This window comes from Pristis pectinata, chromosome 21, assembly GCF_009764475.1.
Source record: "Pristis pectinata isolate sPriPec2 chromosome 21, sPriPec2.1.pri, whole genome shotgun sequence".
NCBI lineage: Eukaryota > Metazoa > Chordata > Chondrichthyes > Rhinopristiformes > Pristidae > Pristis > Pristis pectinata.
In genome coordinates this window covers 27,241,482-27,269,228 of record NC_067425.1, presented here as the reverse complement: position 1 = coordinate 27,269,228, position 27,747 = coordinate 27,241,482, and the positions used below count along the sequence as shown (strand labels likewise).

At 41.4% G+C, this 27,747-nt stretch overlaps 1 protein-coding gene across 1 annotated transcript in view; it reads right to left on the bottom strand.

The window, feature by feature from the left end:
• The window catches only part of mks1 (MKS transition zone complex subunit 1), a 37,156-nt gene extending 11,645 nt beyond the window's left edge, over positions 1-25,511 (bottom strand). The window contains 15 exon segments of the mRNA XM_052035425.1: positions 1,398-1,467; positions 3,007-3,077; positions 5,156-5,218; positions 6,529-6,571; positions 9,306-9,362; positions 14,091-14,199; positions 15,882-15,942; positions 15,945-15,985; positions 16,073-16,203; positions 16,560-16,660; positions 19,120-19,276; positions 20,482-20,504; positions 20,507-20,545; positions 21,299-21,423; positions 25,256-25,511. Of these exon segments, the coding sequence (XP_051891385.1) occupies positions 1,398-1,467; positions 3,007-3,077; positions 5,156-5,218; positions 6,529-6,571; positions 9,306-9,362; positions 14,091-14,199; positions 15,882-15,942; positions 15,945-15,985; positions 16,073-16,203; positions 16,560-16,660; positions 19,120-19,276; positions 20,482-20,504; positions 20,507-20,545; positions 21,299-21,423; positions 25,256-25,338 (1,174 nt within the window). The 5' untranslated portion in view covers positions 25,339-25,511.
• Between the last annotated feature and the right edge of the window lie 2,236 nt (positions 25,512-27,747).

Here is a 27,747-nt window from a genome sequence, read left to right as displayed (position 1 = left end):
GCACCCTCTACCTCCAAAAGTTTAAAATTGATAACTTTTGCCTGAAATCTCAGGAAATTCATACTTAGAGGTACCAAGTAGGTACAAGTGATAAAATGTTCAGTCTCTGAAATATCTTTTATTCTTTAGTTATATGTCCCATAAAATTTAAATCAATGGATTTAATGTTATGATTCAAACAGGAAACAAGCTACTTAATTATCCCATGCATCAGTATTTTGCTAGGACATCTTGCTATCTACTTCTTATATGGAAGTAACACTATCTACATGAATATTTATCTGCTTTTAGCAATAATGCAAATTCAACTTGAGGATATTTCATGAAAGTAGAAACTATGAAGTCAGTGCAGTGACTGAGCTAATCCTACCTAGTGGGTAAGACTGAGAGCAGGTGTCTATAAATGCAGATTATCTGAACCACAACAGAAAGTTGCCAAGTTTGCTGCCTATTACAATCTTTGCCCTAGAGGGTTGAGTTTCACTGGAAAGGTTTCCACCAATCTCCTCTTTAGTCACAGCAACGATTCCTGACCCATTATTGGCAAGTAGGAAGATTACCACAATTGGCGGACAGTGGAAAAGAATAAAAGAAAAATAATAAGAATCAGTCATTTAACCCAATTGCTGTAATCTGACATCTTTTCCACATGATCCTTAATTGGATTAGGTTCAGGATGGTTTCAATCCCTGTGAAACTGTAAGGCTATAGCAGGGCAAATAAGAGATAAATATCAATGACCGCAGGCTGTGCTCATTCACAACCAGTACTGAATCAGAATGCTCTCTATGTTCTTCTCAGCATCTTCTTCCACCATCCACATCATCAGGGTTTAAAGAACAGCTTAGCAAGGCTCGGTAACAAATTACCAGACAGCCCCGATCGAAGCCCAAGGTGATTGCTCTCCTGTTTTCCCGTTTGGCCCACTATCATTCCTGACGATGCTTACCGAAGCACGCAGAGCAGAAAATACAGATTAAACGTAATTTCAAAACACAGTTAAAATCAACAACCAACGTTCATGGTTACCCCTTCCCCATCCTGATCCTAATCATGCCCACGCGAGGATGAGCTGAAACCTACTCACCCACATCAAAGCTCCTTCGAAGGAACAATTCTGATCATCACCTCAAGCATGCAAAGTCCACAATTTAAGAAGAATTCACTGGGGATTGGAAAAGAACTACATGCACTGCACTCTTACGGAAACAAGAAGTAACCCAAAAACTTCTGTAATTGTCCATGAACAGTGAAGCTTGGTTAGCTACAATTCTAAAGATAAAAGAAAACCTTTAAAATCACCAATGGTAATGGACATCTTAGCACAGTGGAACACATGGAAATCTGAACTCCCATCCTGTAGAAGATAATCCTGTTGCTTCCAAAGGGATACTTACCCTCGGGCTGATCTTCGCTTCTTATAGACATTTCAAAGTTGAATGGATAAGAAAAATAGGCAACATTCTCCTATTTAAAATAATAAAAGCAATTACAACAGGGAAAAACACTAAGCACTGATACTTAATGTTTAAAACAACTGTTTGTTTTTGACTGAGATGTTTTTGAAAGTCAGCAATATGCTGGTACCCCAGTCACACTAACATGATTCCTTATAGCATGGTTGGTCCTTCAGTCTGACCTCTCATAGGTTTCCTATCTACCCTTTACAAAAGATGCTTGCTCGGGATGTCATTCCTGTCCTAGGAACCTGGCGCAAGCCCCTTCCCTCCACTGGTGCTCTCACAACAAAGAACCACCACACTGGTGTGGGGAGGCGACCTGTGTGGGCTGGTAATGGGTAGGCTGGGGCAGCACCTGCTCCATATGTTAACCGATCCCTGAATCCTACAGTCTCTGTTGGAGGTGACGGAAGCTGCCATCTCCCCTTTCTTTTTGTTTGGCCGCACAATTTTTTTACCCAGCCTAGACACTTGTCTCTGGTAACAAGCTCTATGGTGGTCACTGGTCTTTGAGCACGTGAAGCCAAGCAAGGAGAGGGGAAGACAGCAGCTTCCGTCATATCCAACAGGAGGTAATGAGAGAAGCTGGAGGATACAGGCTGTACAGTGCTGGGAACCTGGTGCCAACCTCTGCTGGTACTCCCACAGCAAAGAACCACCTGCACTGGGGTGGAGAAGCTGCCTGCAGAACATGGAACTGCTGCCAGTCCCCAACAATGCTTGCACTCACCATGCTGGTCAGGGTGTAGCCCCACACAGCTTGCTCCAGCCTGCTCAACATAGTCTCCACTAGAACACTAGTACCAGACAATGATTCACGTCAGGTTCCTGGCACAGTAGCATGAAGGGTTTACACCAGATCCCCAAAAAACAGCACCGTCAGTAACGCATGCTGCAATGGTCCCTTTTAGTGCCGATTCCATTAGCACTCCCGCCCCTAGGAATGCATTCTGAGCACTAAGCGAGGTACCTATTAAAGTACAATGGGGTCTTATTACAGTTTTGTTCCTTTTCTAACTTCCAAGTTGTGGCATTGCTTTGTTTTCACAAATCAATTTCCAGATCAGGCATCTGTTAGCTTTGGCCAGTGATACCACTCCTCTAAAGTCTGGAGCTTGTGAACTCAACAGCTACTCCAAACATGAGTGCAGAATCTACCTTGATATTCCAATAACATCCTTCTGATGAGATATTAAACCACATCCATGCTGTATAGGTAGGTAATATCTGAAAGAACAGACCTCGATTAAATCATTAAAACAGATTATATGGTAATATTACTGTTTGTGAAACGCTATTATGTGTAAATTTGGTTCTTGCCTTCCTTTTATCAGGATAAAATCTGTACCTGTCTTCATTGATTATTACAGTACAGTAAAAGATTTGATAATCTGGCACCCTCAGGACTTTGATAGATTTCTGGACTACTGAATGTTATTCCCAATAATACCCCAGCACATTGTTAACTTTGTTTCTTTCCCCAAAGATGCAGCCTGACCTGCTAAGTACTTCCAGCATTTTTTTGTTTTCATTATCAGCTCCTTACCTGGCCATCGACCTTGGTAGTGCAAGTCTGCGTCACTCCAGACAACTGCTGGCTTGGAGGACAGGTCCAATCTGGGCATTAACAAACGAAGTTGTTATTTAGACTCTGCAAGCACCATGTATCTGTGTGGTGATGATGCACATCACTCAATCTAAATGACATGTCACAAAAGGAGGTGGCAAACAGTCCAACAATGTAGAGATTCTACAGTTATTTCAGGTAGCAAACTAACCCACTCATTCATTTCAACATTTTGCTTTTTAAAATAACGCAACATGGTAGTGCAATATATTGTACAAATCAGACCAAATAATTAAAGCATCTATGGCTAAGCATAATATATTATGTATGATATAACAAAGCATGCACTTCAGCTACCTTATACTTCATTGCAGTCCAAGGGCTTTCCCAGCAAATAGCTAGGAACATTTTGTTAGTTATTTAAAGCACAAGCTGTATGTTTATAATTATAGTGTAAGCACACAAAGCTTTAAAAACCAAGACATCAGTCCCATCTTTGTGTTGAGAAATCATTGCTGAAAACTATTGCTGTAAACGCTCTCTGATTGTTCCTCATGTCATTCTCAGATACGAGGTTCATTTACCTGTTTCATGCAAGTTCTTCCCCTACTCCTAAATTTCAACACCCCGTTAATTTTAAAACTTAGCAATACTTACACATGCTTCCTGTCTCCATGCAAAGACTTTATCTTGCCCCCAAATAGATTCCAGACCTAACACCCTAATGGGAGGCTGTTTTAATGTCCCGAAATAAATTTATAATTTGATCCAGATATATTATTATACTTTTTAAAAAAGTAACCTTCTACTTGTTTATTTTAATCTTGGAGAAAAGCCCGTCATTTACAAGCAGCTGAACCACCCTAGCAACCAGCTTCTAAACAATCAGCCCTAGTTCAGTTGTGGAACTCAGCCAAAAGATCACAAATTTGTTCCACTCCAGGATATAAGGCCAAGTTCAGTGCATCACTGAGAGAGTTCCTGTATTATTAAAGGTGCCAATTTTCAGTTAATATGTTAAACTGAGGCCCATTTCAGAGAGTTATGAAAGTCCCACGGCACAATTTGTATAAGAGGGGTTTGTCGCTGTCCTGGCCAGCAAATATAGATCAATTTGTCATTTATTTCACTTCTCAGTGAACAGTGCCACAGGACACAAGAGACTGCAGATGCTGGAATCTGGAGCAACAAACAAGATGCTAGAGGAACTCAGCAGGTCTGGACTCCAGATGAAGGGTCTCAACCCAAAACGTTGACAGTCCATTTCCCCTCACAGATGCTGCCTGACCCACTGAATTCCTCCAGCATCTTGTTTGTTATGACACAAGAAACCTGCTAATATAAATACACAGATCAAGCAAGTCTGCAGAGAAATAAATCAAGATGGTGCACTAGTAAAATCAGAAATTCTGTAAAATACAATAGTTCTGTGCAGGATAACAATGTGTTAGAATTACAATTCTAAGGCAAAGTTAAGAAATGATAATAAAATTATTTAAGATTTTGATGGAAATTGAAAAGGCTGATGCAAGTAGCAGAGAAATAGATTGTAAATGAATCCTTGCCACTAGATTGCCTGTTTCAGAACTGCTCTCACACTTCTGTACCAAGATCAGGGAGGCATGTAAAAGTATCCTGAAGTCTGTTGGTACTGCAGCACGGAAGGGGTAGTTGGAAGGAATCTCCCTTTACTCATGCGGGTGGACCAGTGAGAATTTCCACTCATGTTGCTGCTGCTGAGAACCAATGTTTCAGCCACTGCTCCCAAGGAGGAAGGGTGTGAGGAAAAGGGGAGGATGGATAAACAGCGAGGCACAATATAATAAAGCAGAAAGTACAGATGGAGACACAAGAGACTGGAGATGCTGGAAATCTGGAGCAACGCACAAATGCTGGAGGAACTCAGCACGTCAGGTAGCATCTGTGGAGGGAAGTGGATTGACATTTCGGGTCGAGACCCTTCATGAGGACTCGTGAAGGGTCTTGACCTGAAACATCAACTGTCCATTTCCCTCCATAGATACTGCCTGACCCGCTGAATTCCTCCAGCATTTTGTGTGTTGCTCCAGAAAGTACAGATATATGCATTAACACATGTTCACAAACAAAAATCAAGTGGCATACTCACTGTCTGGAAGTTCAAGAAAGAAATGTACATAAAGGTTGTCATATTCAAAGCCATGAGCTGACACTGAAAAAAAGAATAAAATCAGGTCAAGCATATTATTAGGCTAATCTCTGGAAACAGACCAATTAATTCATGGACTGTACTCAGATACACCAAGTACACACAGTGTAAAGTTCATCAGTAGAGTTACTTCTTCTAGGTTCCAGACAGAAATGCCCATTTCTTGCATTGCCCAACCCTGGTATTAGGAGCAGTGCAATCAGTGACCATCTCCAGCTACCAAAGGTCCTAGTCAGACATCGACATTCTCATCTCAAGTGGAGCAGTGTCATTGAAATTTGGAGCTGAACTTAATGCATGGCAATGTAGGCAGGCCAGTGTTGGTGGTTATCTAGTTTGCTTGCAGTTACGCAAGAACTTTTTAAGAAATGTATTCATTATAGGGATCTGAGGATCATTGTGCATAATTCCCTTTGCATTCATGTCCAGTGCCTGAAATGGTATCCAAATCAAATAGAATACTGGGTTGTATTGCTACAATGATTCAGTGTAAAACAAAACAGACAAGAATTGTCTTCTTTAACTCCTTTGTAGACTTTACTTAGTGTCTTGTTTTGGTCACCTTGTGAGTTACAAAACTTATGATTTTTATAATGTATTTATTTGGAGAAAATGAGATTGGAAAAGGGAACAGTTAGAAACTAATCATTTTTATTTTAAAATACTGAAGGTCTAGATTATGCTCATAAATAATTATTTCAGGTTCAAAGAGATGGGGCTCGAGCATTCTAGTTGTGCAAGGGCAGTAATAGCTAAAAGTTCAGGAGTTGTTTCCTTTCCCCAAGGCCAGGCAGCCTATGAAACAAGTTGCTGCTTACAGCAGAGTGCAGATTCACTTATCCTTCGAGCAGAATTAGTCCAGTTCCAAACCCCGAAGAAGCCACAGCAGGATAGGAGGAATAATGTCATAGAAGTAATGGTCCAGCTATTCTTTTAGACTCCAGGGTATTTTCAAATTTGTTTTTCCCTAAGCTCATACATTTTTAAAAATATTTGTTAAAAATATTTCTAATAGATCATGTAGCTGCTGATATCAGTTATAAAATACAATGTTCAGAGCATGATGGCATGTGGGTCATGCTTCATGGATCAACTGAATTTTTTCCTTTATATTGCACATGTTCACAGCCTGTGGGTCACCCCACCAACCTTCCTGTTCACATAGCTTATTAAAGAATAAGGTGATACATTTATATAGAGTGATAACTGCTCTCTTTCTTGTGAGGCTTGTGGTCATGAACATTTCCTGAATTAAACCCTTGTTAGTCAGAACAGAGAGATTACAAACCAAATCTAATACAAATCTAACTTACCTACTTCACCATTCACAAACACCTGAAGAAAACCCATAGGAGGCTGCAAAATAAGGATGAAATGTTTAAAAGCGCACAACATGTGGTGATAGTGCATTAGGCCACTGCCTACAGCTATGACCTCCACATCAACCATAGGGGGCTGATCATGGGAAAATGATTACTAAATACAGATAGTTCTTAATAGAAATGGAGGCAGAGGTGAGGGCAAGTCTCAGCACCAGCGACTTATAAAGGAGTGGTCTCACTTTGTTTAAAATGCTGAAGGTTTAATAGGCCAGGTAATATTGTAATGAGCTAACCCATTCAGTAGCAAAATCAAGAAGCACTTTCCTCTCACAGAGGGTAATAGGATCTGTATCTGAAATTCCAGGGACAATTGGACCTTTTACAAATGAGTTAAAATTTTGTTAGGTAGAAATATCAAGGCATATGGATTGTTGACAAGTAGGTAAAAGTATTATATAAATCAACCATTGCCTAATAATGGTGGAGCAGATTCAAGAGCGTGAATGATCTACTCATGTCCGATTGTTCTTTGTGAGCTGATAGTGTCTGGTACTGAAAAAACCTTAAAGAAGTTGAACAAATTTGCACTATATTTCACTACTATTGCTATGAAATTAGAAATTCTATTTTCTTCCTCCACTTTCTCCAATACTTCCCACAATCTTCTCTCTAAAACGTTCTCTTTCTCCTTTAGCAGGACTGCTATGTACCGACAAGGGCTAAAATGCATCCTACTCAAGGCCATTCTGAGATCAGTCATGGGATGCATACAGAAAGCACTTCTGTATCAGTGAAGAAATGCCCAGTGGATTGGAAGCTGTGGGTGAGAGTAGAACCTTTTGTGCGAGGCACAGTACACAGAAACTTGTTCACCACAAGATGGCTCTGTAGACAGTGTTTCAATTCCCCAATTACCCTGACACAAGTTTTAGATCAGAAAGCTAGTTTGATCAATTCAAAGCATACCACTACAGGTGCAGGCGAACAAAATCAAACTGTATCCATCAAGAAGAGTCTGCGTTAGTGAGTATATCCTGCTCCTTGATGCTAAATTACATAGTTTCTGTCTGGTCAAGGCAAAGATACAGAAACACAGCCTATTTGACCTTGGCATGGTATGAATGTGCGTTGTCACAGAAAGTGCCACAAAATAAAAGCATGAGTGGCACTAATTTTACGTTTATACTTAATTCAATAAAGAGCGTTCCTTTGAAAATTGAAGCCCATGGGAAGAAAGGGGAGGTGTAGAAGCAAAACAGCAAGAAGATAGATAGCAGCAGTGATCAAATAATTTTCAGAATGAAGTGATGCGTGCAGAAATATCTTTCATGGGATGCTTTTGAGACCAATGACTTTTTTTGTATTAAATGATCTAAGATTATGTACTAAGATATCTCAAAGTTTCCAACTGATACAAAGCTAGGATGCTTGCAGGGCAACCGCAAAAAACAAAACTTGCCACGTTAAATGGGTTGCAGCAAGAGAGATGCAGATCTCCCTTTATATGCAGCAGAACAATTTGATGTGGATCGCCCCTTTTATGCGGCAGAACAATTTGAGAAGACTCTTAAAAAAGCATTCAGGATCTTCGCTTAAAGTAGGGACTGACAAGAGCAAGAAAGTCCCATCAAGATTAATGGATGAAAGAGAAGTTGCGTGAAGAATGTAGAAAAATTGCTGCCTCTCCCTTTTGGAACAGAGAAGGATAAGGGATGAATTAACATAAGTATTTAATTAGAAGAATCTTTAATTAAAAATAAGGAATATGAAATAAGGAATAACTTTTCAGAGGCAGATGTGTGTATAACCTGAGGATGCATAAAAAGAAAAAGAAAACAATTCAGTTATGATCATGAAAAAGATTCAATACTAACTATTAAGAGGAGTTAGAGAAATATTTGAAAGGGAAAAATTGAAAGAAATTTGGGGATGGAACATTGGATAAAACCAGCGTAGGGTCAAGGGCCTCTCTCTATGCATTATTAACAACTTGATCTTGACATAGATTAAATGGAAGTTTATATACAGTTTTTGATGATCGGTGTACCATCATCAACATTCCTGATTTAAAAATTTGTTAACGCAGGCACAGGTATTCTTCATTTCTGTCTGCCATGACTTAATTATCATAACACAGCTGCTCAGTCCTCCCCGATTCATTGGTGAATCACAATGTCCACTGTGAAATTGATTCGTGGACACCGGGAAGTGCCATTACCAGATATACCAGGATGTGCCGAGATGGCCAAGTTTAGCTGGAGCAGGAGCTATAAGTAGAGCCTTCTAGGAGACCAAGCTCAAAATGGCTCCCAGACATGATTGCCATTCAGTGACCACAGCTGAAAAATGCCTAGATGAATCTTCAGTCTATATATTTTAAATAAAGGTCAAGTGTCCAATGAGCTTTCTGATGCTCCAGTCTTTTCCATGTTGCTTTAAGTTGAATGACACAGGGAACTGGGAAGCTCAAAAAGGATTAGTGCTATTTTCCAAATGCCATGCCAAGGGACTAGAGAAATAAGTTACAAAGAAAAATTACATCATCTGCCAAGGGGAACACCAGCAAGGAACCTGACAATATGGAAATGCTGTCAACTCCAACAAGTGATGACACCACAGCTGAGTCCAATGGCCAGCCTGGTGCTGCCTGCAAAGAATGGGAATCTTCTTCAACACCTATTGATTGGATTCAGACAATTTGAACATGTATTTTCAAATAATATTGTTCCTTCTCAATGAAATCTAGAAAGGATAAAATATATACTTACAGTTTCAAATTCATCTCCAACCAAAGCAGTGAGGTAGTCTTTGTGTCTGTTGTACAGCTATCATCAAAAAGAGCAAGAAATAAATTATCAGATTTTAATTGAAATAAAAGGCAGTGCACACTTAACATAGGAATGTTGCCATTGCATGACCAACACAATACCAGTTAGAGCACTGAACATAAAAAAGACCTTAAATCCAGTTAAGATTTTTTATCGTGCACTTGTTGAGGAGTGGAACAGGTGATGGGACTTGGGGAAATGGCAGGTACCTTTTTTCCTTACCTACCTGAATGCTATCCTGTTTCACCTGTTTAGCTGCACTGTCTCAAAGGAACGTCTTCGCAGCATCATTGGGCTCTATTTCATCATTATTATTTGAATGCCTATTCCCATGATGGATGCTTCTGGATAGCTTTTTGTATTTAATAATTTGGAAGAGCAGAAGGAAAGTTAGAGGAAGGAAGCAAGACAGATATATTTTTGGCACCTTAGTCACCTGCTATGTATAGTGACAGGGAAAAGCCAAACTACAATTCCTAAACCAAACCATATATAATCTTGCCACTGCACTGGAAATCCACTTCAATAACAGTAATATCTATCAGTAGAGGTGAGTGTAGGAGCTACTTCACTCTTGCACCACAGATCCTTTCTAATCAGTTGCAGGAAATGCCTGCATGTTAATCAACCTGCAAGGAAACATTATGTCATGCAATCACAAATTCTCTTGGATACTCCTGTCAATTCCCATACAACAGAAGACACTTGCACTGAACTAACCAAAACTTTCACTGTCCCTCCAGATTCTACAATTGAAGTATTGACTCTTGAGCATCCTTCAGGGGAGACTAGCTGGTTGGCAAGGGCTTCAACACTGCCAAGGCCATTCAGCAACTGTTAAGCAATGTGTCACAGAACCTGTCCCACTGTCGGGATCATGACTTCTATTTATGTTGGACAGTGCCACAATGGTTCAACCCAGCTTGTAATCATTATTGTGACATTATCATCAGTCCAACAAATATTGTGGTGATACATTCTTTGGATTAACTCAGGCAAAGAATGATGTGCTAACTTCATAACTGAATTACATTGAATCGCTTAATCATATAAAGAATTAACTTTCACTTGACATTGTATTTTATCACATTTCAGAGATGCTTCAAAAGACTTCATAGCTTATCAGTTAAAAGGTGCAGTCCTTTTTATCTGTACACATGACAGACAACAGGTACCAGTAAAAAAAACTATTAATACCAATGAGATCAAGAAGTTACTTGTACAGCATTGATTAAGAAGAAGCTAGTGCCAAGGATATTAGGAAAACCCTCTAATCTTATTCAGAACTATGGAATCTTTCTCATACACCAACTCAGAACACAGCTTAACATCTCATCCAAAAGATAAATCAGCAAGCAGTCCCTCACCACAAAACTGGTGTCTTCCTGTTGCAAAGGGTTGGGGGGAGGGGAGAAAACATGCCTGACTGAGCGGTATAAGTGCCACCATTGGGTCCAAAGAAAAGCAATGAGAATAGATTTGTTGGTCTTCCAGCGAAGCAGGATGCTGTAAGTGAGTGCTACCATCTGCCACATTCCAGGCTGCAGGAGTACGTATTGAGGGACGCACTGATGATTGGTGCAGCCACCCCAAAGGCTCTGTGGGAACGGACCACAATCTAAGGTCCCACTTCCATTGAACACTGTGGGGCTGGGTTCTGTGCAACAGCCTCTCAATCACTTCATGGGGGTGTTGTTTAAAGACAAAACATGAGTGCTTTGATGCATTGTTAATAGAACGTATTGAATTGATGGCACAATGAAAGTAAAGAGTGATAGACTGATTATATTTCCCGTATTTTTTTTATGAATAAAGTTTATTTTTGAAAAAAAAGAGAAAATGCTGGAACTAGTCAGGTCAGGCAGCATCTGTGGAGGAAAAAAACTCATTAGAAAAGACTGACTAAATCTAAGACTCTTCCAAGATGCAGAGAAGGTGGAGGGATAGAGAGAACAAAGATAGAGAAACAATCTGTGATAGAGTGGAGACAAAGAGACCGACTGACACAAGTACTGGTGTTCCCATCTGAGAGTGACGAGTGAACCTTGTTAGCTGCAACTGATCTGTCGACAATGTAAATAAAAGATAAACATGAATGGAAGTGAAAGAAAGAAACTTTGAGATAGAAAACAATGTTATTGCTGCAAATCTGAAATCAAGGACAATCCTAAAGTACATAGTATGAGTGAAAAACAGAGTTAACATTAATGGTTGATGATCTCTCATCAGAATTATTGGATTCTATAAAGTAATCTTACTTTACACATTTTAAGACAAAAATCACACAACTCATAATTGGCCCAAAAGACTTCCACCAGTTCTGACACAAACTGAAAAGCTGATTATCCAAAATTCCTGAAATCAATCTTGCATCAAGAATTGTAATGTGCCTTGTGGGACGATGAGATGCTGTTCTTTAAGCATTGGGTTTCACTGGAGCAGCATAAGAGGCTAAAGCCAGTCAGGTAGGATGGAGAATTAAAGTGACAGATGACTGGGTGCTCGGAGGCGCTCTTGTAGAACAAACAGAGGGGTTCAGCAAAGCAGTTACACACTCTGCTCGATTTCTGCAGTGCAGTGGAGAGCACATTGTGAGCACCAAATGCAGTACACTAAACTGGAAGTAGTACCAGTGAAATGCTGATTCACCTGGTGGTGTGTTTGGACCCAGGATGGTGAAATAGGAAGATTCAAAAGAATCACTGCTTTGTATAACGTAGTAATTTTACTTTCTTTTATGTTTTATCATTCAGTTCAGAAATGGCCCAAATGTCCTCCAGTCTTATCAGTTATCAGGTGATGCATCTCCTGCAGTTGCCTAGGAAGGTGCCACAATTAGGACATTGTTGGAGGACTAGGAAGTCACAGAGGGAACAGTTCCTTCAGAATGCTGAAATGAGAGAGGAGGAGATCAGAAAATGTGTCTTTTGGTGCATCACACTGAAAGTGGTGGAAATTATGGAGGATGATCCACTGAATGTGGAGGTTGATGGGATGAAAGGGGAGGACAAGGGAAACGTTAATGTTGTGGGTGGAAGGTGAGAAGACGAGAGCACAAGTATGGGAAATGGAACAGACGTAACTGAGAGTCTTGTCAACTATGGTGGAGGGGAAATCACAGCTAAGGAAAAAAGATGTTTACAAGAAGACACAAGAGACTGCTAATGCTGGAACCTAGAGCAAAAAACAAACTGCCAGAGGAACTGTTGTCTTGATGCAGGATCTTGACACGAAATATCTAACGTCCCTTTGCCTCCACAGATGCTGCTCAAACTGCTGACTTCCTCCAGATGTTTAGAAAGCACTAGTGTAGTAGGTGTTGGCATCAGAACATCAGAAGTTGCTATGGGACTCTGTGAGCTTCAAATGGAATTGATTGCTAAACTATCCACAGGTCAATTCGAAAAAGGTATGGGAAGAGTTAGACATGGACTAGATAGAAGTGAGATCATGGTGGAAATCAGCACGAAAGTGATGAAACTTTTAAACTCTGTACGACAGCAGAAAACAGCACCAATATAATCATCAAGGTACTGCAAGAAGGGGTGAGGGAGGAGGCCTGAATAGGACTGAAAGGAGGACTGTTCCACCTATCCCACAAAGAGAGAGACATACAGTGGGCACCTGCAGGTATCCATCGCGTCAACTTTGATTCAGAGGAAGTGAAGAGTTAAGGGGGAAATTGTTCAATGTAAGAACAAGTTTGGGAGTTGCAATTAACCAGATGCTGAATAGGACCCAGCCCCACTTAAATATTTTGACTACAGGAGCAGGCTGGAGGTTGGGTATCCTGCAATGAGTGACTCACCTCCGAGCACACCAAAGACACAAGTTAAAAGCACGATGGAATACTCTCCACTTGGCTGGATGAGTGTGGCTTCAAAAACATCCAGGACAAAAGCGGCTACTTGTCTGGGACCCCAACAACAATTCATTCCCTTTACTACCAAGACACAGTGGCTGGTAACATGCACCATCTGCTAAACGGCATTCCAGTGATACGCCTAAGCTACTCCAACAACACCTTTGAAACCCAAAATCTCTACCACCATGCAACACAAGGGATCAGGTGCATGGGAACACCACGGGCTGCATGATCCCCTCCAAATCAGAAGCCATCCTTCTTCAGCTCAGGAACTAAATCTTAGAACTCCACATCCAATAGAGTTGTAGGAGTACCTTTACCAGAAGGACTGCAGTGGTTCAAGGTGGCTCAGCATCACCTTCTGAATGGAATTATGCATAGCCTAAACAATGGTCTTACCAGCAATGACCACTCTGTGAAAAGTAAATAAATATCATTGCCATGGTGCAACGAAGGGAGAATAAGGTGGTCCTGGTTTAATCCCCAGTTTGCATGGAGTTAGGTAGCACAATACATAGATTCTTTATTCTAGGAAAGGGAATAGATGATGGGAATTTAGCCAGTGCTACTGATTTTCTGGGGCAGAGTTGGACCTGGCCTTTTGTTACTAAGCAGCTGCCGATGCTTTAACTTAGGCACACAAATAAAGTCGGATGACTAGGGTATGGTAAACAAGGGTAGCTGAAGCAATGGTTCACAGTAATGCTTTTCTGCTGACCTGTTCAGCCACATTTTAAATCTTTTGTGCTGAGTTGGAACATCTTCAACTCTATCTCAGCATTCCAATCCAAACATGACTTATCTAAAGGGATGTTAGAGGAAAATAAGAATCAACAGTATTAAAAACAAATTGTTCTTACATCTCTGAAGAGATTTTTCTCCCTGTTCTGTTCTTCAGGCTGGACATCAACAGATACATTATTGAATGGTGTATAACCACAGATCCCTCTTCTCTCCTCCGTCTCAATCCTACTCACAGCAAGAATATAGAAAAAACAGAAGTAGACAATAAAGAGTTATGGATCACGGCTAAACAAGGCACATCCTCTGCCACTTCTTCAAAGGGCTTTTCAGATAAACGTGCAGACTTAGTATTGAACCTGGGGTAGGGGGAGGAGAGAGAAACAAGGTAGGGGGAGACAAGGGGGAATGAAAAAGGAGGAAAAAAAGGAATGTAAAAATCTGATAAAAGCTCCAAATGATATAAAAAACTGGAAGGGGTAGCATGGCCGTTAGCAATCTGAAAGAGAAATCCTGCTGCAATGTTTAGGTCTCATTGCTGTGCACCTGCTTTCACTGGATAATATCCTCTGTCTCTAGCAGATTGTAGCAACTGATAGACTAATTCAGGATTATCCATTAACTAAACAAATGTACTGTGGAGTGCAAAAAGCAGTCTATTCCAAACAGGGGAAAGAAAATCATGCAAGGATCCATAAAATTAAATACCTAGAGCTAATAGGGTTTGGGGTCTACAAATCTAACAACCCATTCTGAAGGGCAAGCAACACAAGCTTGCCACAGAGAATTTCTCTGTAAAGGATTTCTTGATTCTCTTATCTGCTCACATCCCCCCTAAAAGTACAAAGGAAGTATCTCCATCAAAAATGCTATATCAATGCAAGATATAAAACTTTATTTATACAGCATGATAACAGGCCCTCTGGCCTAACGAGCCCACACCGCCTAATTACACCCACGTTAACCTACTAACCCGTACATCTTTGGAATGGTCTTTGATATGTTCTTGCATTCTTGCTATTAGTTTTCAAAACAACAGGAAGAGTGAGTCACTGTATAGAGACTATTTCAGACAGATCATATGTTGGCAATATCACTGAGAAATCAGATAGGTAGTGAGAAATGACACCTAAACAATGGAATGGGCTGGTCTCTGTAATACTTTACCAGCATCCCAATATTTGGAACTATTTAATAAATGGTTCCATTGTCTGTATAAGTCATTAACATAGCTGGATTCCATCTGCCTGCCTTGCATTACCAGTCAGTCCTGTGCAAAGAGATTCCTCAGACTAACTGAGCCACTTCTGAAGGACATCTAACCAGACTTTCATCTGTCTCTTTTAGTTGCTGAATGATATGCATATTTTCAGTGTATAGTTTGAAGTTAAGATTTTCACTTAAGATCATTTCTATTGTATCAGAGAACAGAAACATTTTCTTAATATTGAAAGATGACGAGTTGTGGAGGAGGAAAAGTACTCAGGTACAAAAATCATTAGAAGTGAATGAACAGGTACAAAATGCAATATAATAGACAAATGAAATGTTAGCCTGTATCTAAAAGGGCTGCCAATACCAAAGGGAAACAGTTACACTTTGTCTGCATAGAATCTTGTTAGAACCCATCCAATGTTCTGGGTTTAGTTTCAGGCATCACAATCTATTATCCTTATAAATAATACGATATACATTCACAAGACCCAAGGGATAAATTAGGAGGGCAAGACAATTATTGCACAAGACAATTATAAATCAATAGGATTCAATCAAGTTGATACAGAAAATTTGTATTTCCTATGGTGCAGAAATACAGAACAAAAAGAATGGCCTGGACATAGAACTTGCCTACAGAAATGTCAGTAACTAAGACTGACGGTATGACACACCGGCCTGAGCATGGTACTTGCCTGTAGGCTGCTTTAGGATCATTGAAGTCTGGTTTAATGGAGAGAACTCCATTGTTGTCCATCTAATGGTGCACAATATATACTCATCCTCACGATGTCCTAGCCTGAACACAAGAGAACATAATTAACTATTGAAACAGCAACTAATTTTAACCAAGTGCAGTTTAAAATGGAGCTCCAAGATGAAACACCTACTTCCATAGGGCCCCAGGTCTCCCATGATGTACATGGTTTGCACTGGAGTATTCAGAACATGGTTGCTCCTCACAAACTCTTCCGTTGGCTCCCAGGTTATGACCAGTGATCTTAGAAGCTTCCCTTCCTGCAAAATTAATATGAAGATAGATTTGGATCCCAATGTGAGTTCAAATCCTGGCCTGCACCAAGTTAGCTAATCTCATAAGTAGGAGCAGAAGGGTTACATTAGGATTCAGTATCACTTGGATGCAAGTCCAAAACAGATGGCATACTGATTGGCCCTCTCCAAGAACCAGACCACACACAGTTCACCTATAGCTGGCATTCTCAGCAATAACATATACACAAGTAAAGATTTAAAATAATTTATTAAAAATATTGCCAAGTCACTCCACATTTTGTGGAATTTCAAATGAACCTTAACAACAGAAAGCTCCCACCTGTTTGTATATTATTATTGCACTCTCCTCCCAACCCCACTTACATAATTCTGCGCTCTTGCCTCCTGCGTCGAACGTGTGACATTCTCTCTGTTAGGTAGGATGGAGTCTCCTTTGCTGATGTAGTCACCTCTTAGAGTGCTGTAAAAGGACATGTTTAATTGAAACTGCACCACTATTTCGCAATCTGTTGTCAGTTTATCATTCTATTCAGAGAAGCCTGTTTTTAGCCATATCCGTAAATGTCTTATGGGAAAGGCCCATCCAATCTCAAGGCCAAATAATGTGCTTGTTCTACTGTTATATAAGCGGCAATAGGATCATCAGTAACTGGATGGAACAAGACACATACTCGAGAAACAAAATGTGAAGGATTATGAGGAATCCACCAACGGTGGTCAATAAGACCCCTTTAAAGAAAAACAATGTACCAAGATGCTTTTCTAGAGTTACAAAATTTAAAAGCTATGTTAAATTCAGGAATATCAGTCAACTCAATGAAATACAGAAAACCGTTCTGGTCTCCACAATGTAAAAATGGTTATAATGCACTGGAGAAAGTGAAAAAAGACCATTCTTGACTAATACCAGAATTGAAAATTAGCAATAAAGGCCAACTAGGCTGGGAGATGTCCATAGGGAATGCTGCTGGCTGGCACATTTCCAGGCTGCAGGAGTACGTGCTGAGGACGCACTGAAGCTGGGTGCAGCCAGTGCAAAGGCTCAGTGGGGAAGGACTACAGTTTAGGGTTCTTCTGCCACTGGAGAGGAGTGGGCGGGGACAGGGCGAGAAAGCCCCTAAATATTATAAATACGGGACTGGGTAGCTTCCAGGGAGCAACACATGTGGCATCGGTGCTGTTTTTTTTTTAATATATATAGATAAAAAGGTACACTAATGTATGATCTGTACAAGAATGTAAATGTTTGCAATTGTTTGTAATTGCATATAGTTTGTCTTTTATTATGAATAAAGTTTATTTTGAATAAAAAAAAACTAGGCTGGGGATATTTTCTTCAAAAAAGACTGAGGTGTTACCTCATAAAAGTGCCCATGTTATAGGGTTTCACAGGGTTGATGCAGATAAAATGTTTTCATCCGTGGGTAAGAGCAAAAGCACGTCTAAAAATAAGCTGGCCACTAATAAACTCAATTGGGAATTCAGGAGCAACTTCTTTACCCAGAGAGTGGAAGAAAGGAAAACCAGGATTTGAACTCATTCTTCAGGTCTAAGCCAAAATTTTATTTACAACAGCAATTAAAATACTAATGTAATCAATTTATACATTTTGACCACCTTGGATGAAGGAGAAACACCAGTGTGGACCTTACCTCCAATTTGGTCACATTCTCCCTAAAATACATTTCTGTTGTTTATCTGAGGACATATCCTAAATTTCCACTTCTGGCCTTCAGCCTCCTCTGCTCTCCACACAAGAACACAGACCTCCCGATAATCTGTACTTTATCTCCGCATATCCTTCTAATCAGAACCTTTGATGGCAGGAAAGAGGTTCCTCCACTGCACCTTTTACCATCCATCCTCCCACCTCCCTCTCACTGTCAATATCTTTCTTCCCTTGTCCTCTTAGCTAATTCACACAGTAATAGACATACCTGCTGCCCATGTGCAAGCCACAAGAAATATTCCAGTATTAATGTATAATCATTGAAAAATTCAATATTTTAAAATAGTAATAATTTGACCATTAACTTCCTAACTAGCCAATTTAGGATTAAATGGTTTCTCTTTTTAAGCCAAGGTTCTGGTTCTCCCTTAAGGAGCAACATCTATAAAGATCCACAGATCTGTGGGTATTCAATTGGGTTTTGGAAAGTGGAGGAAGTTCAGGACTCCAATTAAAATCTTCCCCTAAAGCCTTAGACAGCATTTTCAACAATATCAAACAGAAAATAAGGTCAATATCTGAATAAAGGTGTTTGTGAAGGTTCTTGTTTCATTTATTTCATTCACTGTATAGGATCTGGGCCATTGCTGGAAAGGCATTCACGATTCTTCCCTTTCATTCTCTTTCCATACATGCACAGTATTGTAGGAATATACATATCGGATGCTAACAATAATTGGGTACAATTAAAATCATATTGTCTGGTATTAGGAGGTTCCTTAAAAAGCACAAAGCTCATGTAAATTGAACAAGTCACCATTTGCTTGCCTTGACCTATTTGGTCATTTGATTAGGACCTCTATTCTAGTAACTTTCTTTGAGAGCTTAATAAAACGGGTTTAGTTTTTACAAATGTCCATAAGTCAATTTGTCTGTAAGTTGGAAAATACACAAAAATCATTCAATATGGTTACTGTACTTCCACAGTATTGGAATGAATAGTATCAAAAGCACACAAGACCGATAAGAAGGACAATTACTAAAGTGGAGAAAGGAAAAAGTTCTGCCATTTGTAGGAATTAATGCCTGTAATGTACATCGGACTTTTGAATTAATATTAGCGGAGCTCGATAATCAATAGGGGTGTCTATAAGTCAGGCATTCTAAACCCGGAGACAGCCTGTACCATGCCTAAAGGAGTTGCTTTTATTTTTCTTAAGTCTAAGAAAGGGAGTAATCAGATTCAGTACCTCTTCAGTTGCTGGTGTAGCGGTCAAAGTCAGTGTAGGTAAAGATTCTGCGATTCTTTCTCCCTTCAGTTTCATCCAGGCGCAGGATCTCATTACGGTATTGATAGTCCAGCGGACTCTGGCAGGCATGTTCATTCTTGAACAGGTCAATTTCAAACTAGAATTGAAAGTAGTCATTTTAGGCTTTCTCCTGATCTTCTACCCTTCCCTCTCTTCAATATTTCCCAGCTAAGGGACCCTCCTGCCACATCACTGCTTTCTGACCACATGATGAATTTGGAAATTATGGGGGAAGGAGCCGAAGGGTAGACATGTGTAGGTGGTGAAGGGGCTTGAGAGCAAAATTCACAGCCATTATAAAGGTATTGGTATAGGTTTATTATTGTCACTTGTACCGAGGTACAGTGAAAAACTTGTCTTACAAACCATCTTACAGGTCAATTCATTACACAGTGCAGTTACATCAAGTTAGTACAGAGTGCATTGATGTAGTACAGGTAAAAAAAAACAATAACAGTATAGAGTAAAGTGTCACAGCTACAGAGAAAGTGCAGTGCAATAAGGTGCAAGGTCACAACAAGGTAGATCGTGAGGTCATGAGGTCATAGGTCATAGTCCATCTCATTGTATAAGGGAACCGTTCAATAGTCTTATCACTGTGGGGTAGAAGCTGTCCTTAAGTCTGGTGTTACGTGCCCTCAGGCCGCTGTATCTTCAACCCGATGGAAGAGGAGAGAAGAGAGAATGTCCTGGGTGGGTGGGGTCTTTGATTATGCTGGCTGCTACACCAAGACAACAAGAGGTAAAGACAGAGTCCAAGGAGGGGAGACTGGTGTCCGTAATGCGCTGGGCTGAATCCACAACTCTCTGCAGCTTCTTGCGGTCGTGGGCAGAGCAGTTGCCGTACCAAGCCGTGATACATCCTGAGATGAACCCATTTCTATTTTCGTTGTTCAACACCATCGGTGGGGTAGTTACAAACCAACTTCAGACAGGAAAGGCCACTATAATCATCTTCAAAAGCTTAATGTTCTGCTAATAATAAACATCTTTTCACTGGCAACTACAACAGGAGAATCTAAACTGCAGTCCCAGGACCATATGTTCTCATTTAATCTAGGCAAATGACTTCACTATTATCAAGTTTTTATGATTTGTGCTATTTAATTTTGTGGCCTTGGAGCTTTGATTGGGCTGCCCCTAATAAGGGAGCTATGGTCATTTGTTTTTAAAAATTATATTGTATGGCACAAGTGTAAACCCAAGTATTTTGCATTTAATGCCTCAAAGATATTCTCCTTCCTTAAAAAGATGCTTCAGAAATTAGTCACTCTGGCTCATGGTAGTTTGGCAAACAATTACCTGGCTGAATAGCTTCTCTTGCAACCTACTACAACCTCTTCTTGGTCATCTGTCCGATAACCATCTGCAAGATTGAAAAGAAACTCCAATTACTGATGCAGTTGCTCAAAGCAAAAAGAAATTTATAAAACATTTTAGCATGGGCATGTATAGAATGAAGGATCTCAAATATACAGTACTTTTCTGATGAGCAGCAATTTTCTCTAAAGAATTAAAAATTCTTTCTGATTTTAATATATATATTTATATATTTAAATATATATATATAGATATATACATTTATATATAGTGTACTTGCTGCTTACACTGGGGAAACAAATGCAGATTTGTCACCTTCTCTGCATAACACTTCTACTCCAACACCACAGCCTCCCGTCATTTGAATTCTCCATCCCACTGTCACTCTGACCCAAACATTCAAATGAAATCAACACAGACTCAAGGAATGCCACCTAATATTTAGATTAGAAACATTACAACTTTTCAGAATTAATTTCTGTTGCGTCTGCTACTCCTGTTACACGTTCACTAGACTATCTTTTACTTCTTTACTTGCCCTATTACCCTGTCTTGTACCACCATCCCTTTCTTTATCTAATCCTTCTTGTCTTCCACCTGCCATACTTTCTCTGCATCTCCATCTTTTCTGAGAAAGATCATCTTCCCGTAACTGTGTTTGTCCCTCTCTACAGATTCTGCATAACCAGCAATTTCCAACATTTTCTGTTTTGATTTCACATTGGGTGGAGTGCCCTGTTACTTGGTAGTTTCATGCTGAAGCTCACTTTAGGGCAAAACTTGTTAGGTTGCAACTTACCAGTGATGCTTTCTGAAGTCACTGTGTCGAATGTAGACATTTCGATGACATTTTGCTTGGAGGAAGAAACAGGTTGCAAATGTTGGGTGAAGAGTGTTGTTGGGGTGACCCGCTGAAGCCATACACTTTTTAAGAGTAGAATATAAATACACTTAAATGCCTCCCTTCATAAAGCCCCTGATCTTTAAATTAATCTAAATTGATCACAGAAGTTGATCCCATTCATACATTTAATACCACCCCAACCTATCAAGTGGCAGGATAGAGCTAAAATGGAAAAAGCATAGAGTCAGATGGAGAGTTCTTTGGACTATCATTCTAGAAATCCCCCTTCCCATCAATGTATCTGTATATTTTCAAATGTCAAATGGCCAACTTCTCTGTTTTCTCTCTGTCACTCCTAACTATTTCTTATGCAAGGGCTAAACCTGTCTCCTTTGTGCTGATGCATCAAAGCAACTTTTCAGCTTTGCCTCTAACGCACGGGGTGAGATTGTGTAAACATTTTTGGCTTTGTGGGCTACAGGAGATGAAACCCAAGTCACAAGCTGAAGGTTTGGTCTTGTGAGTTACGGTGTAATTGCTGAATATACAACAATCATAAGAAAAGCATTGTTAACCACCATCATTCACAGCACCCCTTCTGCCCCCACACTCCTTCTGCAGCCCATTGTCTTCCCTCCCCCACCGAGGCTTTTACAATTGACACAGGAAAAAAAATAAGGACACATAGAACCAAGCTACTTTGCGCTTCAGAAATATGGGCCCACATTCTGCACTTCAGACAATTCTACAATTAAATACAACATAGAACACTCGTGAGGGCATTCCTTCCTAATGCCAGAACGTCCAGCATGTCTTCCATTGTCCTCAGTCAAGGGCTCCACCATTGTTGGAAGAGCCCTAACCCACATTCATTCCATTTCAGTCACCTGTGATCTGACCCCACCACTCCCTTCCAGAACAACATCTCTTTCCATTCCACTCAGGCCAGTATAACAGATCATCCTCTGTCACTTCCAGCACCCCCAGTGAGATGCCATCCCCCAGACAGAGTCTCCCCTAGTTTTCCACTGCCAAGAGGAACAGTACAACTTTTGGCTATACAGGCCATGCATTACTCTCAGTCATTAATCTACATGACCACTGGGTCATTGGTAACACTCTCGCCTCAAATCAAATTGTGCAAGTCCCTCACTGCTGAGACTAGGCTGACACTCTGGAAAAGCTATACTTTTGGAGGTTCTGGTCTCTTCAAAGAAGAGTTAGGCAGAGTGTCCTACTGATCACTTGGGTGAACAAAAACATGCCAAAATACCATTTGTGTCCAAGCTTATGTCACTAAAGAAAGGTACCTCACCTCATTGTTTGATGAAACTGGTGGCCTGCACAGCAACTCTGACTGCAGGTTAGAAGTACTTAATTGATATGATAGAGGTATGTTTATATAGACCTGGCCAAATGGGACCCATCGCCTGCTCTCGCTGCTCATATATCAATTTGTCTCTCACTGACCATGTTCAGATCAGCAAGGCCAAACTTGCAGATCGAGTGTATCCTTGTTCAATCAGCAAGACCTGCCTGGCACCAGAAACTTGTGCAACATAATCTGGACATATGAGTAGACTACAACATGTTCTGCCCATTAAACTGCTCAAGAAACTTTTGACAGACAGCAAAATCACGCTACTGTTTTTTGTTAATCTTTCAGAATGCCTCTGACTTATCAAAACATTCAAAAACTATTAAAAATGAAATAAACTACTATAAGTTTATTTTGAAATAGCTTTAAAACTAAATTTAATTTTAAAAGCCATTCTTACTTTTCTACTTTGTAGCTGTAAAATTGTCACAAAGTAAACAGGGTACTGGATCCTGTGCTGACAATAAATGGCACAGGATTTGAGAGCAGATTCCGCAGTACAAGTGCTGGAGAGTGCAACTGCTAGTGCTGCAGGAAGATCAAGTTCATGTTCTTGGCATGCACCTGAGCATACTGAGGGATTTACATGATGGAATCAGTCAGCACTCACAATGGGTAAGTTCCAGCAGATTACCAAGGAACTCCGGCATTTTCCAGCAAGATCTGAACAAGTGCATTGTTTCCCCCCTCAGATTCTGCATCAATTCCTATTCCACATCCCAATTAAGGATTTCAACCGTATCACACTGCATTAATTTCCATTCTCCGATATAAAAACAAATGCTGTGGACTCTCGAAACAGAAACAAAAACATTAAATTGCAGGACGTGTACAATAAAGGGGAGGCAGAATCTGTGGAGAGAGAGAGAGAGAGAGTTAACTGTTCAGGAAAATGGCCTTGCTTCAGGTCAGTGCCCCTCTGATGAAATGGGCTGGATCACACTGTCAGCTACTCAGGCAGTTCCACAGAAACCTGCCCAAGAGTTCCAGGCTTTCACTCCTCCACACTACAGGGTAGAAGCATGGGATGGCCTGAAATCGGATGTGGTCACATTTGACCTGTCCCTCTGCCCCTGGATGCACCGTTGAATCAAGGGACAGTTTGTACTTTACTGAACTAAGGGGCCAGACAGACTTTGCCAATGGCACCCATCTTTACCTCCAGCCAGACCTGCTGCACCTTGCACAGCCTTGTTCATTTGAATGAGGTTGCATGCTTCAATAAAACATTCAGCTAAACTTTATTTTACTGTTATGGTTAAATATGTGTTTTCTGGTTATTTAAGTAAATTCCAACTATTTTTAAATCTCTCTGATTATCAAGGACACTTAAAAGTAGACCTTTGAAGCATGAGTGGAGATACAAGAGTCTACAGATGCTGGAATCTAGAGCAACAATCTGCTGGAGGAACTCAGCAGATCGAGCAGCACTTGAGGGTGAAGGGAACTGTCGATGTTTCAGGTCGAACCCTGCATCAGGACCCGAAGTGTAGACAACTCCATCCCCCCAACAGATGTTGCTCAACCTGCTGAGTTCCTCCAGCAGATAGCTTGTTGCCTTTGAAGCACGAGCTTTGGAACCGAGACTCTGAGGTCATTAAGGAGGCACATGGCTGCCAAAGGATAGTGTGATCACAAATCAAGCAAAATCTGGGATATTAATGCCATCCCTCTACAAATACTATCTACCAACCAAGCACTGCAAGCATCTTTTACCTTTTATTTTAATTAGTGCTCAGGGTAATCAATTCTTCACTAGTCCCACTCCACCCCAACCTCTGCGATAATACCATTCCACCCCAAACCCCTGCAACTCTCTCACTCCGCTCCAAATCCTGCATCAATCCCACCCCCCAAACCCCTGCGTCAATCCCACCCTCCCTCGACCCCTGCGTCAATCCCACCCCCCAAACCCGTGTCAGTCCCACCCTCCCCAACCCCTGCGTCAATCCCACCCCCAAACCCCTACGTCAATCCCACCCTCCCTCGACCCCTGCGTCAATCCCACCCTCCCCAACCCCTGCGTCAATCCCACCCTCCCCAAACCCTGCGTCAATCCCACTCCCCCAAATCCTGCGTCAATCCCACTCCCCCAAATCCTGCGTCAATCACACCCCCCAAACCCCTGCGTCAGTCCCACCCTCTCCTGACCCATGCGTCAGTCCCACCCTCCCCAAGCCCTGCGTCAGTCCCACCCCCAAACCCCTGCGTCAGTCCCACCCTCCCAACCCCTGCGTCAGTACCGCTCCCCCAAACCCCTGCGTCCAGTCCCACCCCCAAACCCCTGCGTCAGTCCCACTCCCCCAAACCCCTGCGTCAGTCCCACCCCCCCAAACCCCTGCGTCAGTCCCACCCCCCAAATCCTGCATCAATCCCACTCCCCCCAAATCCTGCGTCAATCCCACCCTCCCCCAACCCTTGCATCAATCCCACTCCCCCCGACCCCTACATTAATCCCATTCCCTTTCTCCCGCGCAGCCGCAGCATTAGGCCGCTCCCCCACACCGTGGGCCTTGCACTTCCCGCACTCTCACCGGATGCGGAGGTTTTGGACGGGATCCTGAGTCCGGTAGACCGCTGCTGCTGCCCCTCTCTCGCTGCCAGATTCGGCCGCCATTGAACTTCACCCCGCCCACCGCCCCGTTACCCGGGTAACGGAAGGCGGGGCCCGACCCTCCGGCAGCGCCGTGCGGCGGTTGCCCTGCCAACGGAGCGAGCCTGAGCCCGCCCGGCCGCCAGGAGCCGGCCGCCGGTGGGCTCCCGGTGCCTCATGTCGGGGCGTCTCTGGGCTCCGGCGGATGGAAGACGCCTGGGTGTTAATTTTACACACGGTCCGAGAGCATACTGCCCCCCCGGGGGGGGGGGGGGGGCTAACTGGAGCTGCAAGCGCTGTCCAGCTACTTCCTCGGGAATTCACTGTGGCACTGGTGCAGGGGCTCTTTAGGCAGTTTATGAATAAGAACAAAATATACCGTAAATATTTTCTATTTCAGATTTCTAACGGCTCCAGTCATCGTGTTTTTTTTTATTTTTGGCTGCAGTTTGGGACCCTTCTGCCATTGCACTAAATGAGTTGACCCCTGTTGCTTTGAGGTTGTGACTGAATGATAACTGGTGACAGCTACTGTTAAGTAACAGGAATAATATGACCTCCAGTGAAAGTGTTGCCTTGAATGTTCTGCATTATGTTATTTGTAAAAAGTTCAAAAGTATATTTCTACTTCATTAGGAGTTTGAGGAGACTTGGTCTGTCACCAAAGACTTACGAATTTCTACAGATGCATAGTGGAGAGCATTCTGGTTGCATCACTGCCTGGTATGGAGGTTCCAATGTGCTGGTTCGAAAGAGGCTGCAGAGGATTGTAGACTCAGCGAGCTCCATCACAGACACAATCCTCCCGGCCATCAAGGACATCTTCAAGAGGCAGTGCCTCAGGAAGGCAGCATCCATCACTAAGGACATTCACCACACAGGACATGCCCTCTTCATGTTACTACTATCAGGGAGGATGTACAGGAGTCCATAAACACCATCACATTATTCCTCTTTTGCACTATTTAGTATTTTTAAAATACCTTTGTCTTGCACTGTAATGCTGCCAGAAAACAACTTTCATGACCTATGTCAGTGATAATAAACCTGATTCTGAACAAAAAAAAACATACTATCAAGGAGGCACTGGGTTTGTCCCATTCTGATCTCCAAAATAAAAATATTCAGTGGTATATAGGAAGAAGGGAGTGCTCCTAGGAGTCCTCAACATTGACATCAAGCCAAACAAAAACAAGTAAACTACCTCCTGTCCTCACTCAGCTGATGAGTCAGTACTCAACCAGGAAAAGCAGCACTCAAATTTATATCAGGGCACAGAATGCATTTGTGGTGGAAGATTTTCTCATCACCAAGAATGGTTCAGTAGCACCACTGCTGACCAGACAGGCAAGTTAGTGTTGTCAGATAGGTTCTACATTAGGTGACAAGTGAATAAACACAAGGGGTTATCCTACAAAGTCATTATCATCAATATATGTGACTGATGCACCTGTCCATAACAGCATTAGTACAAGTCACCATCATATAGTTCCACATGAAACAAAGTCCAGTCATTTCACCAAGGATCCCTCCATTGTGCCAAATGGGGTCAGAACAGATCTCGCAGCTCAAACAGACATTGTGGCTAAAGGAACAGAATTGTACTCTATCACCAATTGTAAGTTCATGTACAAGCTTAACCCTCTATCCATCATCACAATCAAGCCTGGAGCCAGCATGGGCATATCTAATGGATGCTTAACAGCCACAACCGTTAGGCAATCCCACAACCAATGCAGCAAATCAAAGCTCTGCATTTCTCACACATTTATTGGTGAATATTGGTGGCCAATTAAACAGTCAATAGAAAGAGAAGGGTCGATGAATATCACCATCCTCAATGGCTGGGCCTAGCATACAAGTGCCAAAGATGACAGTGAAGTATTTGGAAATATCTTTAGCCAGAAATAGAATGGTTGATCCATCTAGACTTCCTTTCCAGAGAATCTCACCATTGCAAATGACAGTCTTCCACCTATTCAATTCACTCCATTCATATCCTCAACAATAACAGAAGGGCTAAAGGGGCAATTAAGGATGCACAATAAAGCAGGCCTTACCAGCAATGCCCAGAAAAATGAAAGTGTTTTGAAACATTGCTACGATCTTCAGTATTAATTATAACCCTCACCACAATTAGGTGTAAACCTTTACAATAAATAAGAGGTTACAGCACTTATCCCTGTGGAACACAAATTCCCACTTTACTAGCCCAAATAGCTACTTTAATCCTCTCTTTATTTTCTGTCTTGTAGCCAGCTTGTTGCCTGTCCCTAATTATATCATTATTCTACTATTTTTTAAAAATGCAGTATATCATATTAACCTTGTCAATACCTTCTGACATTTGGAGGGGGGAAAATGGTGAAGAGTTGCAGTCATTCATAGACCACAAACCACTGCTGTCAATTTGCCATAGTATAAAAGGCCAAC